At 42.9% G+C, this 14,555-nt stretch overlaps 1 protein-coding gene across 2 annotated transcripts in view; it reads right to left on the bottom strand.

The window, feature by feature from the left end:
- Positions 1 to 14,555, bottom strand: part of LOC143773326 (contactin-associated protein-like 5) — a 484,664-nt gene that overhangs the window by 174,024 nt on the left and 296,085 nt on the right. For both annotated transcript variants that reach the window (XM_077260812.1, XM_077260804.1), the window contains exon 12: positions 241 to 360. In XM_077260812.1, the coding sequence (XP_077116927.1) occupies positions 241 to 360 (120 nt within the window). The remainder of the gene's footprint in view (positions 1 to 240; positions 361 to 14,555) is intronic.

The raw sequence follows: 14,555 nt of genomic DNA, 5'->3' as shown, positions 1-14,555 counted from the left end.
TACATAGAATAACTGATGCTTTGATGCTGTTTTGAAGGTAAAGCCACACCAAATATTGATGTGATTTAGATTTCTCTTTTATTCAATCACTTTACATTTTGTTAATTGACAAAAATAAACTCTCAACACTTCTATTTTTGAAGGCACTCTTACTTTACAGCTTTTATTGAACACCTGCCTTTAACTTTTGCACAGTACTGTAAAAAAGTGTTTGCTATTGTTATTGAACGTGCTTCTCACCGGTTATGTTACAGTAAACTCGGACATGTCTAAGTGGCCCGCTTCCATCCGAATCAATGTAGTAGTAATTCGATGGGAATCCCATATGTCTGTAGGCCTCGCAGGACTGTTCATGCATAGCTAGGATTGGAAAAATAAGAATAGAAAAATGTTACTTTTTGAAAAACATTAATAAGTATTTGCAAATTTCCACTTATTTTTTTGAAATGGCATGATGTACAATAACAAATTGTATTGTGGTACCGTGTTAGCCAGAAAAATCGATGTGAATACTTTTCTGCCCAATGATGACATTTTTGTAATCTTGCCTGAAGAAGGAGCCACTGTGCTCTGAAAGCTTGCAAACATATTATTTTCTGGTTAGCCAATAAAGGTATCACTCCTAAAATACTTCTGTCATCATTGGGCAGAAAAGTTTTCAAATGGCATGAAACTTTTGTATTGCCCCATAGGAACATGAAATCAGTAGTCTGAATAGTGCTGTACCTGGCACCAGGAGAACGTGCCCCCTGAGACAAACTTTGTCAAATTAGACAGTGTGACTAAATATGAAGATTGCTCTGAATATCTTGGATAAGCCAATCAAAAAGAAAAAAAAGCATATAGTCCCAGCCTTGTGCCACAATTACATTTTATAACTGCTCAACCACCAGTAAGATATTTGTAGTGTTATGATGCTTGAATAAACTTGCAGGGAGGTGTCACCGAGTGCCTCATTGTAAAACTCTAGAAGTGGACATAAAAGGCTTACTCAGTATGTTACACATCTGTCCCAGATATGCAGAGCTCTGCTTCCTTCACCTCAGTCTGCTGCCCTATGTTGAGCTTCACATTGGGTTTTAAAGGTTTCCTGGCATGGTTCAGTTGTACTATCTCCCTAATGATATTTATGGCCCATTAGGACACCTTTGTCTTCGAATTGAGACTCTAGTCTTTTGTTTGGTGTGCTCCACCTTCTGTGCATACTGTGCTTCAACTTGATTCCTTCTCTGCTGGTTTCCTCTCCTTCCATCCTGATACTCCAGGGTAAGTGAGCCCACCCAGACCTGGTGCTAAGAGAATTTACTTCACCAGGTGAACCTCAATACAATGTCTCCAACATGTAAATGACTAAGAACTATCCATGGTTGGAGTCTCACAAACTAGTGGTTAGCACTGCTGCTTTGCTGCACTTGGGTCTCAAAGTTCAAATACCATCAAGGACAACATCTGCAAAGAGCTTGTATCTTCTCCTCATGATTGTGTGGCTATATGTCTTAGGTTCACAAAGCAAACTGTGTACATTATTTAACAGATCTCTTGGTCCTGATGAAGCTGATGTGTTTAATTTGAACATCTTTGTTAACATGATTATGATCCATAAAGTAACATTTCTCCTGGGAGAGTGACATGTTAAGCATGCCAAGATGAGGAGACTTAAAGCCGCAATGCTCCTCTAGGAAATATGCAAATGCCTCTCACACAGCCAAACCAGATCTCACACTTTGCACTGATGAGGGGCAGTATCCCCAAACACAGTGTCGGCAAATTGAGATTCTGTTTTTGGCTTTTATCTTAAGTCATGTGACAAGGCTTCTTAAAGGGTCGACTCTTTTAGGATCACTACTTCTAATAGATGGCACTAGAGTTCTAGCCCTCTTGCTCTCTGAAGAGACTAGTAACATGGTTGTGTAATCCTGATATTATGATGAGCCTTTTTCTGAGCTTAGATAAAGATGGATTTATAAATTTCACAATTTAACATTCAAAAAAGACTATAATGACATTCAAAGATTGATTTTCAAAGTAACCACAACAGCGTCATTAGGTCGAACCATCTTTTTAATAATTTATGCAGTTAGCATTGGGAAATCTGGTGACAGATTTAATTGTTCACAAGAAAAGGTAGAAGGAAACAAAATAATAGCATTACCGCAAATAGTTTTTCTGTTATCAAAATATATATTTTTTTTGTGTTGCTGCCTTTGAACCCAGTAAAACAATTATCAGAGATATCACCGCCCATGAAGTCTCCGGGCATGTTCTCTTTGCAGAATTTCACTCCTTTTATGGCATGTCATGTTTTTTTACAACATTTCAAGACGTACATGAATTAATACAACAATAATTATTCCGTCGGAAGCTTAGTCGTAGATGGTGAATACAGAGTAGAGAATGCCGACAATGCTGTAATGCCGTAAAATCACTCTGCTGATGATTATTTCATGAGTCGGGGTAATAAATGTCACCCTTTGTTCAACAAACACTTGAGAATGTGCTAAGTATCTGCAAGGACGTCGCATCTTAAGAGCTGTACTGTTAATGTAACACATCTTACGGCTTTTAGCGGAGTATCAAGATTAACAGTTAATTATTTACCAGCGTGATGAGACAGCACAACGTCATTTCACATCCTGTGAAATATATTGCATTGGTCTTGGAGTCTGAGGTTCCGTTCCCGCGAGGAGTTTTTGGCGAGTTTTTGATGTTACTGAATTTCTGAACCAATTCTGCACCTATTATTTAAATTAGGTTCCTTGCGTTCTTTTAATTGCGTTTTTGTGTTCCTTTTTAATGTAAGTTTTTATGGCATTTTTGACTCTACGGTTTTTGTTTCTGTTTGCAGTGTTTTTGATACTTCCTAGTATTTGGCTTTGACAAAACTTTATTGCTATACTTAGATGCGGATTACATGCGGTTTTGATGCATCAGAAGAAATGCATGTGCATTTTTTACCTGCAGAATTCCCACATCTAATGTAAGAAATCTATGAGGAAATTCCGCATAGAAATGTCAGCGTACACACAAGAGAAATTGACCTGCTGCAGGTCAGTTTACCCAGCATTAAAAATAAGTACTGTGGGCATACAATTTCTTTAAATCAAATACCCTTTGTCTGGAATTGTAAGTCGCTGAGTAATATTGGCATACAACCTGTAAGGAATTAAAGGTAGAAGTGAATGCTCACTGTTTAATATTGTTTTTGGCCTTTTGTCACTTAGGATGGGAGCTTAGGAACTTGGTATATATAATCGACACAATGAATTAAAACAATTTGAACACAGGGAGTCAAGCTCCAATAAGCAGAATTTAATCAGGGATTGTTCGGTATTAAATAAATAAAAGGATTTGGAGAACAGTGTCAGAATAATGAAGCTCTGATTGCCATAAAGATATATAGATATATACATATTGGGGATGATCAAATTCTTTGAAATTCAAAATCACTGACATTCAAAATCGCCAGAATAAACTAATTTTTCCCAAATATGAATTTACAGCAAATTAATTTGTAGTAAGTTGCAACACTGCAAAGCCTCTAAGTGCTTTGAAAAGATATGTAGCAATCCGAGTTCTAGGATTTATCCAACCCCTATCAAGCTCTTTAATACAAAGACTTCCTTAATAATGTCATAGTGACCTCACCACAGAAACGGATGGTAACCCGATAGTAACCAAAAGCCTGTTAAGTAACACAGCACACTGACTTTTCATGTTTTTTTATATTTAAATCCGTACAAAAGTATCTAACTTAAAGATATTTGACCATGGTAGACCATTTTCTGCAGGAGACTGACTTATTCTGATGGATAAAAATACGAAGAAGAAAGAGATGGTACAAAATAGGGTTTTATCTACATGAACATCCAGGGAGGCATATCAGAAGGTGCTCATCTGGTGTAGGTATTTTAATCGCTTGTAGTTTACACTTCACAGCTGCTGCAGATACATGGGTCTCACCGTCACCATTAGATATCCGTATCAGAAGAGTTTTTGTGGAGTTTCTCCACGCTGCTGGATGGTGGAAAGATGTCAGTCATGAAGTTTAATAAATTAATAGTGGTTTTTATTCAATTCTATGCATTTCAAAGTTACATGCACTTCTTCTACAGGATGGGATAGACCACATGTGAGTAAGAAGAAAACATGGATGAGTTCTTATACTTGTGCTTTTTGAATTTGGGTGCCAAGGGTACCACCTGACACTCCATGTCGTGTCAAAGTTCAATGTGATCATACATTATATAATACATACATAGTCAGAGTATAAATTACACATATAAATATGAAGATCATTTAAAAATATATTTAAAAACTTACTTTAAAATACTGTATATGTCATGGCAAAAAATGTCTATGTATGCAGACAAAAATAAAGACAAAGACACTCTTGGCCTACAACCCATATTGCTCTAGTTAAAAAGGACATCCTGTAAGCACCATTTTTTGTGCTCTCAGCTATTTTCCCAGATGCTACATGCTTGAGAGCCGGGAATTTATATATAGGGTCCTCTGAAGGTGGTATATAAAACACAAGCATAAGAACTCATCTATGTGTCTTCTTATTCACATGTGGTCTACCCCTGTTAGGGCTAGCGGAACACACCAAATAATTAGAGAAAAGGAATAAGGTGCGTTCGCAGCCCGGGGTCCACTGTGCAGAGATGGAACCTGCTGCTAAGCAATGACAGACTATATGGCGGTACAATGAGGATACACAAACGTGTTCGCTACACCCTGTGTGAAAGAAGCGAACCCTGTTGCGTCACAGGACCGCAGTACCGCATTTAACAGAAGTAATAAATAAAGTAGCACGAGAGTGCATGCGGTGCCGCACTGGCGGACGCCACTAACCACCCAGACTTGGGTTTGGAAAGCGCGGTGATAGCGCACGGCGCCACACTGGCGGTCACAGCAATAGATGCTGTTGGTGCACAAGTGTTGGTAACAAGTCGGGCGCTAGATTACAATCATCCTCCTTACGCGAGCATTCAAACACAAGGGAGGGGATGATTAAAGAGCGACTTTCACTCACAACACACACACATAAACAAGTGTATACTAGCGCATGGCCGTGCAGCCATGCAAACCTTTTATAGCTGCAGCAAGTTCAGGACCTTCCTAGAGGACCAATGAGAACTGCTACAGTAACTGAGCAGCTTCAGGACCTTCCTAGAGGACCAATACGAGCTACTGCAGTACCTGAGCATGTGACCCCAGACCTCCACTGAGAGGTCTTCCTTTGGGCATGCTCAGAAGGGGAAAAGCAGGACTTAGTCCCAGAAACGTATGCTCGCCGCTGATCAGTACAGGCTACAATGGCAGAGCCTGGAAAGGCAGCAGTAATCCTTTGCACAGAATCAGACTGAGCCAGACACTGGGACCGACGTCTCCGCTGAGCAGGCTCCACTGCAGCTGGAGGAGAATGGGAGACCGCAGCAGACATGGTTCGAGATTCCCCCTGTGCAGCTGCAGGAACTCAACTCCTAACATTACCCTCCTCCTAGGGCCCCCTTGGGCCTCCCTACGCTCAAAGGCTGCAACAAGCAGCGGAGCCTGAATGTGCTCTACAGGTTCCCAGGTTCTGTCCTCAGGACCGTGGCCCTTCCAGTCCACCAGATAGTATTTTTCTCCACATACTACCTTGCACCCCATGATAGAATTCACCTCATACTCATCCGTGGACGAACCCGATGTCCTGGCAGATGACTCAGAAAACCGGGACATGTAGACGTGCTTTAAGAGGGAAACGTGGAAGGTGTCGGTGATACCAAGGCACAGAGGAATAGCCAAACGGTAGACCACAGGGTTAACCTGTTCCAGAACCTTGAAGGGACTAATGTAGCGAGGCGCAAACTTAGTGGACTCAACTCGCAGCCTGATGTTATGGGCGGAGAGCCACACTAAGTAGCCAGGAGTAGGGTTGAGCGAAACGGATCGGTCATTTTCATAAGTCGCCGACTTTTGGCAAAGTCGGCGTCTCATGAAACCCGACCCGACCCCAGCGTGGGGTCGGCCATGCGGTACGCGATCTTGGCGCCAAAGTCGCGTTTTGAATGACGCCTTCCCCGCCATTTTTTCAGCCAATTAATTGTGGGCAGCGTGATGACATAGGTTCCGGCCCGGTTTCAGCGGCGTCATAGAGCCATATTACCGTTTGGGCTGCAGTGATTTCCGGAGTCAAATACAATATATGCACGGAGGGGAGAGAGAGAGAGAGAGAGAGAGAGAGAGAGAGAGAGAGAGAGAGAGAGAGAGAGAGAGAGATTTAAAAAAAAAAAATCTTCACTGGGTTTCGTGTTTCGGCCGAAACCCGAGTTTCCACTGTGGTCGGCCGATTTCACTCGACTCGACTTTTAAGACAGTCGGGTTTCACAAAACCCGACTCGACCCTAAAAAACTAAAGGTCGCTCAACCCTAGCCAGGAGTAAAGGTCGGATCAGGGCGCCGGTGAGCATGGGCAGAAACCCTCACTCTCTCCTTGGAAGCCTGAATGGCATCCTGTGAGTGGTCCCAAATGTCACGTGCCTCCACTGCCCAGTCTGCCACCCTGGAATCAGTGGATGACACGGGCATGGGCACAGGGACATGCGGATTCTGGCCGTAATTAAGCAGAAAAGGAGTCTGCCCAGTGGAATCGGCTACGGCGTTGTTCAGAGCAAATTCTGCCCAAGGTAGCAAAGATGCCCAGTCATCCTGCCTAGCAAAGACAAAATGTTGCAAATATGTCACCAGAGTCTGGTTGGCTCTTTCTACCAACCCATTCATCTCGGGATGATATGCAGAGGAGAGATTTAGTTCTATGCTGAGTAAATGACAGAGCTCTCTCCAAAAACGAGATGCGAACTGGGGACCCTGGTCACTGACAATTTTATCAGGCATGCCATGTAAGCGGAAAATATGCTTAATGAACAACGCCGCCAAGGCCCATGTAGAAGGTAACCGTGGAAGCGGCACCAAGTGCACCATCTTAGAGAAATGATCAGTGACAACCCAGATAATGGTGCAGTTACGAGACTTGGGTAAACCCACCACAAAGTCCATCCCGACCATTTCCCAGGGCCTGTCTGCCACCGGCAGGGGGTAAAGTTGCCCAGCAGGCCGTTGCCGTGGAGACCGATTCTTGGTGCAGGAGACACACGCCCGAATATAGTCCCCAATGTCACGGGCCATATGCGGCCACCAGTACGTCCTCGCCAAAAGCTCAGATGTCCTCTTGGTCCCAAAATGTCCACCCACTCTGGACGAGTGAGCCCAAGAGAGAACCTCCGGTCGCAAATTAGATGGAACGAAAGTCTTGCCTGGGGGCACAAACTCTAGCGAAACCGGAGCCACAGTTCTCAGGCTCTCAGAAGGGAAAATAAGCCGAGGCTCCTCCTCCTCAGATGACACTATGGAGCGAGAGAGAGCATCGGCACGAATGTTCTTCTCCCGGAGAGAAAATGTAGAGTAAAATGGAACTGGGAAAAGAACAGGGACCATCTAGCCTGGCGAGAATTCAGCCGCTGGGCAGTCTGTAAGTACACCAAGTTCTTGTGGTCTGTGAACACTTGGAAGGGAAAGCGAGCTCCCTCCAAGAGGTGTCTCCACTGTGAGAAAGCCAACTTCATGGCTAGCAACTCCCTGTCCCCGATGGAATAATTCCTCTCCGCTGGTGAAAAGGTCTTGGAGAAGAAGAAGCAAGGATACTTCCGACCTTGAGCATCCTTTTGGAAGAGGACTGCTCCAGCACCAACGGATGAGGCATCCACCTCCATAATAAATGGCTTATCTACATCGCGGCGATGTAGGATGGGAGAACTAGCGAAGTGTGACTTAATTGAGAGAAAGGCCTTGGAGACCTCCACCGACCACAACTTGGGATTTTACTCCCTTCTTGGTGAGGGCAACCAAAGGAGCTACCAAAGTTAAGAAGTGTGGGATGAACTGGCGATAGTAATTATTGAACCCCATAAAGTGCTGCACTGCTTTAAGAGAATGGAGTTCTTGCCAGTCCATCACAGCCTGTAGCTTGGCAGGATCCATAGCCAATCCCTGGGGAGAGATGATATAGCCAAGGAAAGGCAAGGACTCCTGCTCAAACACACACTTTTCCAACTTGGCATAGAGGGAGTTTGCTCGTAAGAGGTCGAAGACTTTGCGAACATCTTTCCAATGGGAGTCAATATCTGGAGAGTAGATGAGAATATCATCCAGATAGACTACGACCGAGGTGGTGAGCATCTCCCGGAAGATGTCGTTCACAAAGTCTTGGAAAACAGCTGGGGCATTACAGAGACCGAAGGGCATCACCAGATATTCATAGTGCCCATCCCTGGTGTTAAAAGCCATCTTCCATTCATCCCCCTCACGGATGCGAATCAGATTGTAAGCACCCCGCAGATCTAACTCAGTAAATACCCTTGCTCCCCTTAGCCTATCAAAAAGCTCAGATATCAGGGGTAGTGGGTATTTATTCTTAACGGTGATGGCATTAAGACCCCTGTAGTCTATGCATGGATGTAGTTCTCCATTCTTATTCTGCACGAAGAAGAACCCAGCCCCTGCAGGTGACACTGACTTCATAATGAATCCTCTAGCCAGATTCTCTTCAATGTACTGGGACATTGCCTCCGTCTCCGGGAGAGATAACAGATACACTCGACCCTGGAGAGGCTCTGCACCAGGCAAGAGGTCAATAGGACAGTCATAGTGGCGGTGAGGCGGAAGGGTCTCCGCAGCCCTTTTGGAGACAACGTCCGCATAGGACCAATAGTGCGAAAGATCTGCTGGTACCTCTGTAGAAGCAACCTGAACGCACTCCCTCTAACATCTACCCTCACATGATTTATTCCATCCCAAAATATTCCCTGAGGACCACTCTATATGAGGAGTATGATAGCGAAGCCATGGTATCCCCAACAGGACCTCATCAATTCCCTCAAGAATGACTAATAGGGAGATAATCTCCTGATGTGATGGAGACATAGAAAGAGTGAATGGAATAGTCTGATGTGTAATCTGTGAGGGTAGTGTCGACCCATTTACCACTCGAACGGTCACAGGTTTGGCGAGCATCACCAGGGGTATTGCGTGACGCTGGGCGAAGGCAGATGACATGAAAGTGCCTTCTGCCCCGGAGTCCAGGCAAAGCTCTACCATAAGAGTGGATGGGCCTAAGCTAATTGTCCCCTTGAAGGACAATTTAGAGGAAAACATCTCCGTGTCTAGTGTGCCTCCTCCAACTAAACGCCGACATTCCCCCGACTGCTGAGAACACTCTGAGGCAAGAAGTCCTGACTGCCGGCAAACATGACAGACCATAAGTGCACGAGCGGACCAGGACTTAGATCCCGCACGCAATGCCTCTATGGCCTCATGTGACTCGGATGCCTGGACCAGAGATTCCTGAGGTTTGGCGAAGGTGGGAGCCAGCCGAAACCTCTGCCTACACTGGGCTCGCTCCAACCTTCGCTCGTGAAAATGAAGGTCGATGCGGGTTGACATAGCTATGAGCTCCTCCAGTGTGGTGGGAATCTCCCTAGTGGCCAAAGCGTCCTTCACATGGTCAGCCACCCTCTCTAAAATACCGGGATAAGGGCTTTATCCGACCATTCCAGCTCAGATGCTAAAGTCCGGAAGTGGACTGACCATGGACGAACCCTGAGTCAATGCCAGCAGTTGGAGCACTGTATCATGGGTGACTTGGGGTCCTAAAAAGACCTGTTTCAGAGTGCTCAAAAACCGAGGAGCACTCTGCACCACATGATCGTCGCGCTCCCACAGCGGCGTAGCCCACTCCAGTGCCCTGTCTGACAGCAGATAAATTATGAATCCCACCTTTGCCGGCTGTGGGAAAACGTGCAGCTAGGAGCTCGAGGTGTATACACCCCTACAGGATTTACTGTCACCAGAGTATTTCTTTGGCAGCGGGAGGTGAGATAAGGTTGGAACAAGTGTTGGTAACAAGTTGGGTGCTAGATTACAATCATCCTCCTTACACAAGCATTCAAACACAAGGTAGGGGATGTTTAAAGAGCGACTTTCACTCACAACACACACACATAAACAAGTATATACTAGCGCATGGCCGTGCGGCCATACGAACCTTTTATAGCTGCAGCAAGTTCAGGACCTTCCTAGAGGACCAATGAGAACTGCTACAGTAACTGAGCAACTTCAGGACCTTCCTAGAGGACCAATAGGAGCTACTGCAGTACCTGAGCATGTGACCCCAGACCTCCACTGAGATGTCTTCCTTTGGGCATGCTCAGAAGGGGAAAAGCAGGACTTAGTCCCAGAAACGTCTGCTCACCACTAGGGTTGAGTGAAACGGGTCGGCCATTTTCAGAAGTCGCCGACTTTTGGCAAAGTCGGGTTTCATGAAACCCGACCCGACCCCTGTGTGGGGTCGCCCATGAGGTCGGCGATCTTCTGAATCTGGTATCGGAATTCCGATACCGAGTTCCGATATGTTTGCGATATCGGAAATCGGTATCGGAATCCACATTTAAGTGTAAAATAAAGAATTAAAATAAAAAATATTGATATACTCACCTCTCCGGAGGCCCCTGGACATCGCCGCTGGTAACCGGCAGCCTTCTTTGCTTAAAATGAGCGCGTTCAGGGCCTTCCATGACGTCACGGCTTCTGATTGGTCACGGCTGCCCATGTGACCGCCACGCGACCAATCACAAGCCGTGACGTAATTCTCAGGTCCTAAATTCCTAATTCTAGGAACTTAGGACCTGAGAATTACGTCACAGCTTGTGATTGGTCGCGTGGCGGTCACATGGGCGGCCGTGACCAATCACAAGCCGTGACGTCATCTAAGGCCCTGAACGCGCTCATTCTTAAGAAGGAAGGCTGCCGGAAAGAAGCAGGGCAGGTAATAGGAATATACTCACCCTCGGCTTCTTTCCGGCAGCCTTCCTTCCTAAGAATGAGCGCCGGTTACCAGCGGTAAGGTCCAGGCAGCGTCGGAGAGGTGAGTATATCAATATTTTTTATTTTAATTCTTTATTTTACACATTAATATGGATCCCAGGGCCTGAAGGAGAGTTTCCTCTCCTTCAGACCATGGGAACCATAGTATCCCATTGCACTGCATTGGGTTTCGTGTTTCGGCCGACCCCGACTTTTTTATAGGATCGGCCGATTTCACTCGACCCGACTTTTGAGAAAGTCGGGTTTCGTGAAACCCGACCCGATCCTATAAAAATAAAAGTCGCTCAACCCTACTCACCACTGATCAATACAGGCTACAATGGCAGAGCCTGGAAAGGCAGCAGTAACCCTTTGCACAGAATCAGACTGAGTGAGATGCTGGGACCGACGTCTCCACTGAGCAGGCTCCACTGTGGCTGGAGGAGAATGTGAGACCACAGCAGACATGGTTTGAGATTCCCCCTGTGCAGCTGCGGTAACTCGACTCCTAACAACCCCTTCCTGGAAAAGTGCCTGTAACTTTGAAAAGCATAGAAATGAATAAAAACCATTATTCATTTATTAAACATCATCTCGAACTGACATCTTTCAACCATCCAGCGCAGAGAATCTCCACAAAAACTCTTCTGCTATGGTTTTTCTGATGGAGTCACTTTCAGAGGTAACATCATCTTGCTGAGACTAAGATGAGTAATGTGCTCATCATAAAGATTGAACAAAGACCTAAAACAATGGAAAAATGCTCTAGGAAGTAATGTGTTGTACAACTGCAGCACTGAAGAAGATGAGTGAAGTATTCTGTGAGAAATACAGAGATTCAATGAATAGGTGGTGGGAAATAGATAAGTAATATAATGTATCTGGCTTTTCTTCTCCAGTATTTGAATTACCACTGCATTTATTTTTTCTTAGAGGAAGCCACAGGAAAAAATCTTAAATCAGTGTCAGTCACAGAAGGTGTGCTTAGTGATCACAAATAACCAAATTGAATTTTTGCATTTCTTGTCCAAGCCTTTTTTTGAAAGGGAGCATAATGTTTTCTTTCTTTCGTAAAAAAAAAAAGGCCCAAAATCTAGATATTTAAATAGGACTCTCTGCCTCACAATGTGTGCATGTTGCAATAAAATATTTTTCGCACATTTGTTTACTAGTCAAATTTTACATCCGTACATGTCTCTACTGCAGGTGCTGATTTAGCATTTTGGGAAGGGGACTGAATTTTATTACAGTTTATTAAAAATGTTTATTAATATAGACATTTAACTGTGCATGTTTGTTTTTGCACACTTATTTTACTAGTCCAATTAAACAACTGTATATGCCACACCTATTCTGAGGTCTACTGCACAGTTCCATCTTTGCACTTGTTCCTACATATCTGGCATTTCTTGTTACATCTTTCTTGGCAATGGTTGAATAATTGTTTTGAAAAGATTGTCAAAAATATTATTATAGTGTAGTACAGAATGTATGTTAATGAAAAAATGTCAATGTTATAGATGATGTAGTTTAAAACAAAAAAGAATATAATAAACACCATTGGCTATCAAAGTGAGAGCCTCTAGGAGCAGCAGAAGCAACATCAACACTACTAGCATCAGCCTTCCGGGTAATAGGTCTTCCTTGCGTATGGAAAGTGTATTAGAGGAGAGGAAGCAGAGGGCATTGTGGAATATACGGCATATCACTCATTTCAGTTACAAAGTATGATGTTACCTCTGACAGCAACACTGTCAGTTTTAAGTTGCACAGAATGGTCTACCTTATCACAAATAGCTAAGAGGGATCATTTTGGGACTGTTTTTTAACTTAAAAAGCATAGTCTGTCAGTGCGCTATCTTATTAAATATGCTGTTGAATAGTACAGTTTTCCCATTAGTTTCAGGTGACTTTGACATTACGAGACCTGTGTTTCTGTTAAAAAAGTTTGAATGTGGTTGAGTACAGGCCAATGATACCTCAAAATGTCACGCATATCTTTTCAGCTCAATTGGAGTCTTTGCAGTTTTGCAATTTGCAGCAAATCGATTCTCAGAAAATTATATTTATTGGGAAAATTGGTCAAACCTAGAGAATTTGAATGTTACAATATTCAGTCTTCTTTTATATACATAACTTCTCTATACATCCCTAAAATCATATACATAACTTTTTCTATGAGAGGAAGTTCAATAGGGAAAAATGTTTCTGCCTCTGTATACGTTTAGACTGATGAAGGAGATATAGACCCCAAAATAGATAAGTTATATTACAATAAATGAACAACTTTTTCTAATTGAATTTGCTCTTATCTTATCTTAACAAGTTATTGTTTTAGGGTTTTCAGCGCCTGAAAAGTATAATTCTTTATATTCATACCTAAATTCAAAAATTAGGCATCAAACAATTTTGCTTCCATTTAGATTAAAATAAAAAAAAACTGAAAAAAATCGAAAAAAAATTAAAATTCTCAAGGATGAATAAGCATATTGAAACAACTATTTTTCTATAACCTCCCGGGAATACTTAAAATGAAAGTTTCTATTGAAAAAGAGCTCGGTATAAATTTAATGAAACAAATATTCTAGCATAAAAACTTGATTTACCTTCCAGTAATGACAGATGAAATCTACATTATTAAGTAGTTAATTATTTCATACTTCTCGGCATCCTTTCTGACACAATGTGGAGTGATGAATCTTCCCCAATAACAGGTTTATTAATGTTTCTAAACACAGTTATAATTAATAGCAGAATAGTTCTTAAGATGTAATGTCGCACCCTGTGGCTGCTATACTTTTGGCACCTGTAGACTCCCGGTGTTCTCAGGGTCTCCTTTCCTTGCAATAAACGGTCATAATTGGCTAACACCTATACATCCAGTTTTCATGTTTGGGTAAAAATCACTGGGGAATTACTCTGTGAGGTGAGGAGTGTGGTGTGAGATTTCTATATTTATTAATTGTGAGAGTCACAGTTAATTTATAGTGTTTCTTAAAGTGATAATTTCTAATATGAAGCTTTTGCTGCTGTTTTCTGTAGGCATCATGGAAACATAACTAATGGTGAAGAATATTATAGCTACCTAATAAATGATGTAAATGCCAAGACTACTTGGAAATAGATGAAATATGTACTAAAGATTAACTGGAAGATGGGACTGTCCTATCTCTATAATGCACAATACGCTGGAGCCATGGCCACCTATAGAACGCTATGTATGGAATATTAATAAATGTATTGTAAATCAAAGAGAATGTGACCTAATGATGAGATAAAAAAGGAAAGGAAAAACGAAAGGAAAGGAAAGGGACAGGAATGAGAAAGGAAAGGGAATGGGAAAGAGAAAGGAAGAGAAGGGAAATGGAAGAGAAGAGAAAGGGAAAGAGAAATAAAAGGAAAAGGAAGTGGAAAGGGAAATTTAAAGAGAAAAGAAAAGAAAATGGAATTGAATGGAAAGGGAAGGTGAATGGGAAGGAAAGGGAAAGTGAAAGGGACTGGAAAGAGAAAGAGAAAGGAAAAGTAAAAGGAAGGAAAAGGGAAATGGAAAAGGTAGATATATGGAATGGAAGGGAAAGGGAAGGTGAATGGAAAAGTAAGAGGAGGGGAAGGAAAGATATATGGAAAGGAAAGTGAAAGTACAGGGAAAA

Source organism: Ranitomeya variabilis, chromosome 1, assembly GCF_051348905.1.
Source record: "Ranitomeya variabilis isolate aRanVar5 chromosome 1, aRanVar5.hap1, whole genome shotgun sequence".
Classification (NCBI taxonomy): Eukaryota; Metazoa; Chordata; class Amphibia; order Anura; family Dendrobatidae; genus Ranitomeya; species Ranitomeya variabilis.
This window is presented reverse-complemented; position numbering and strand designations above follow the sequence as displayed.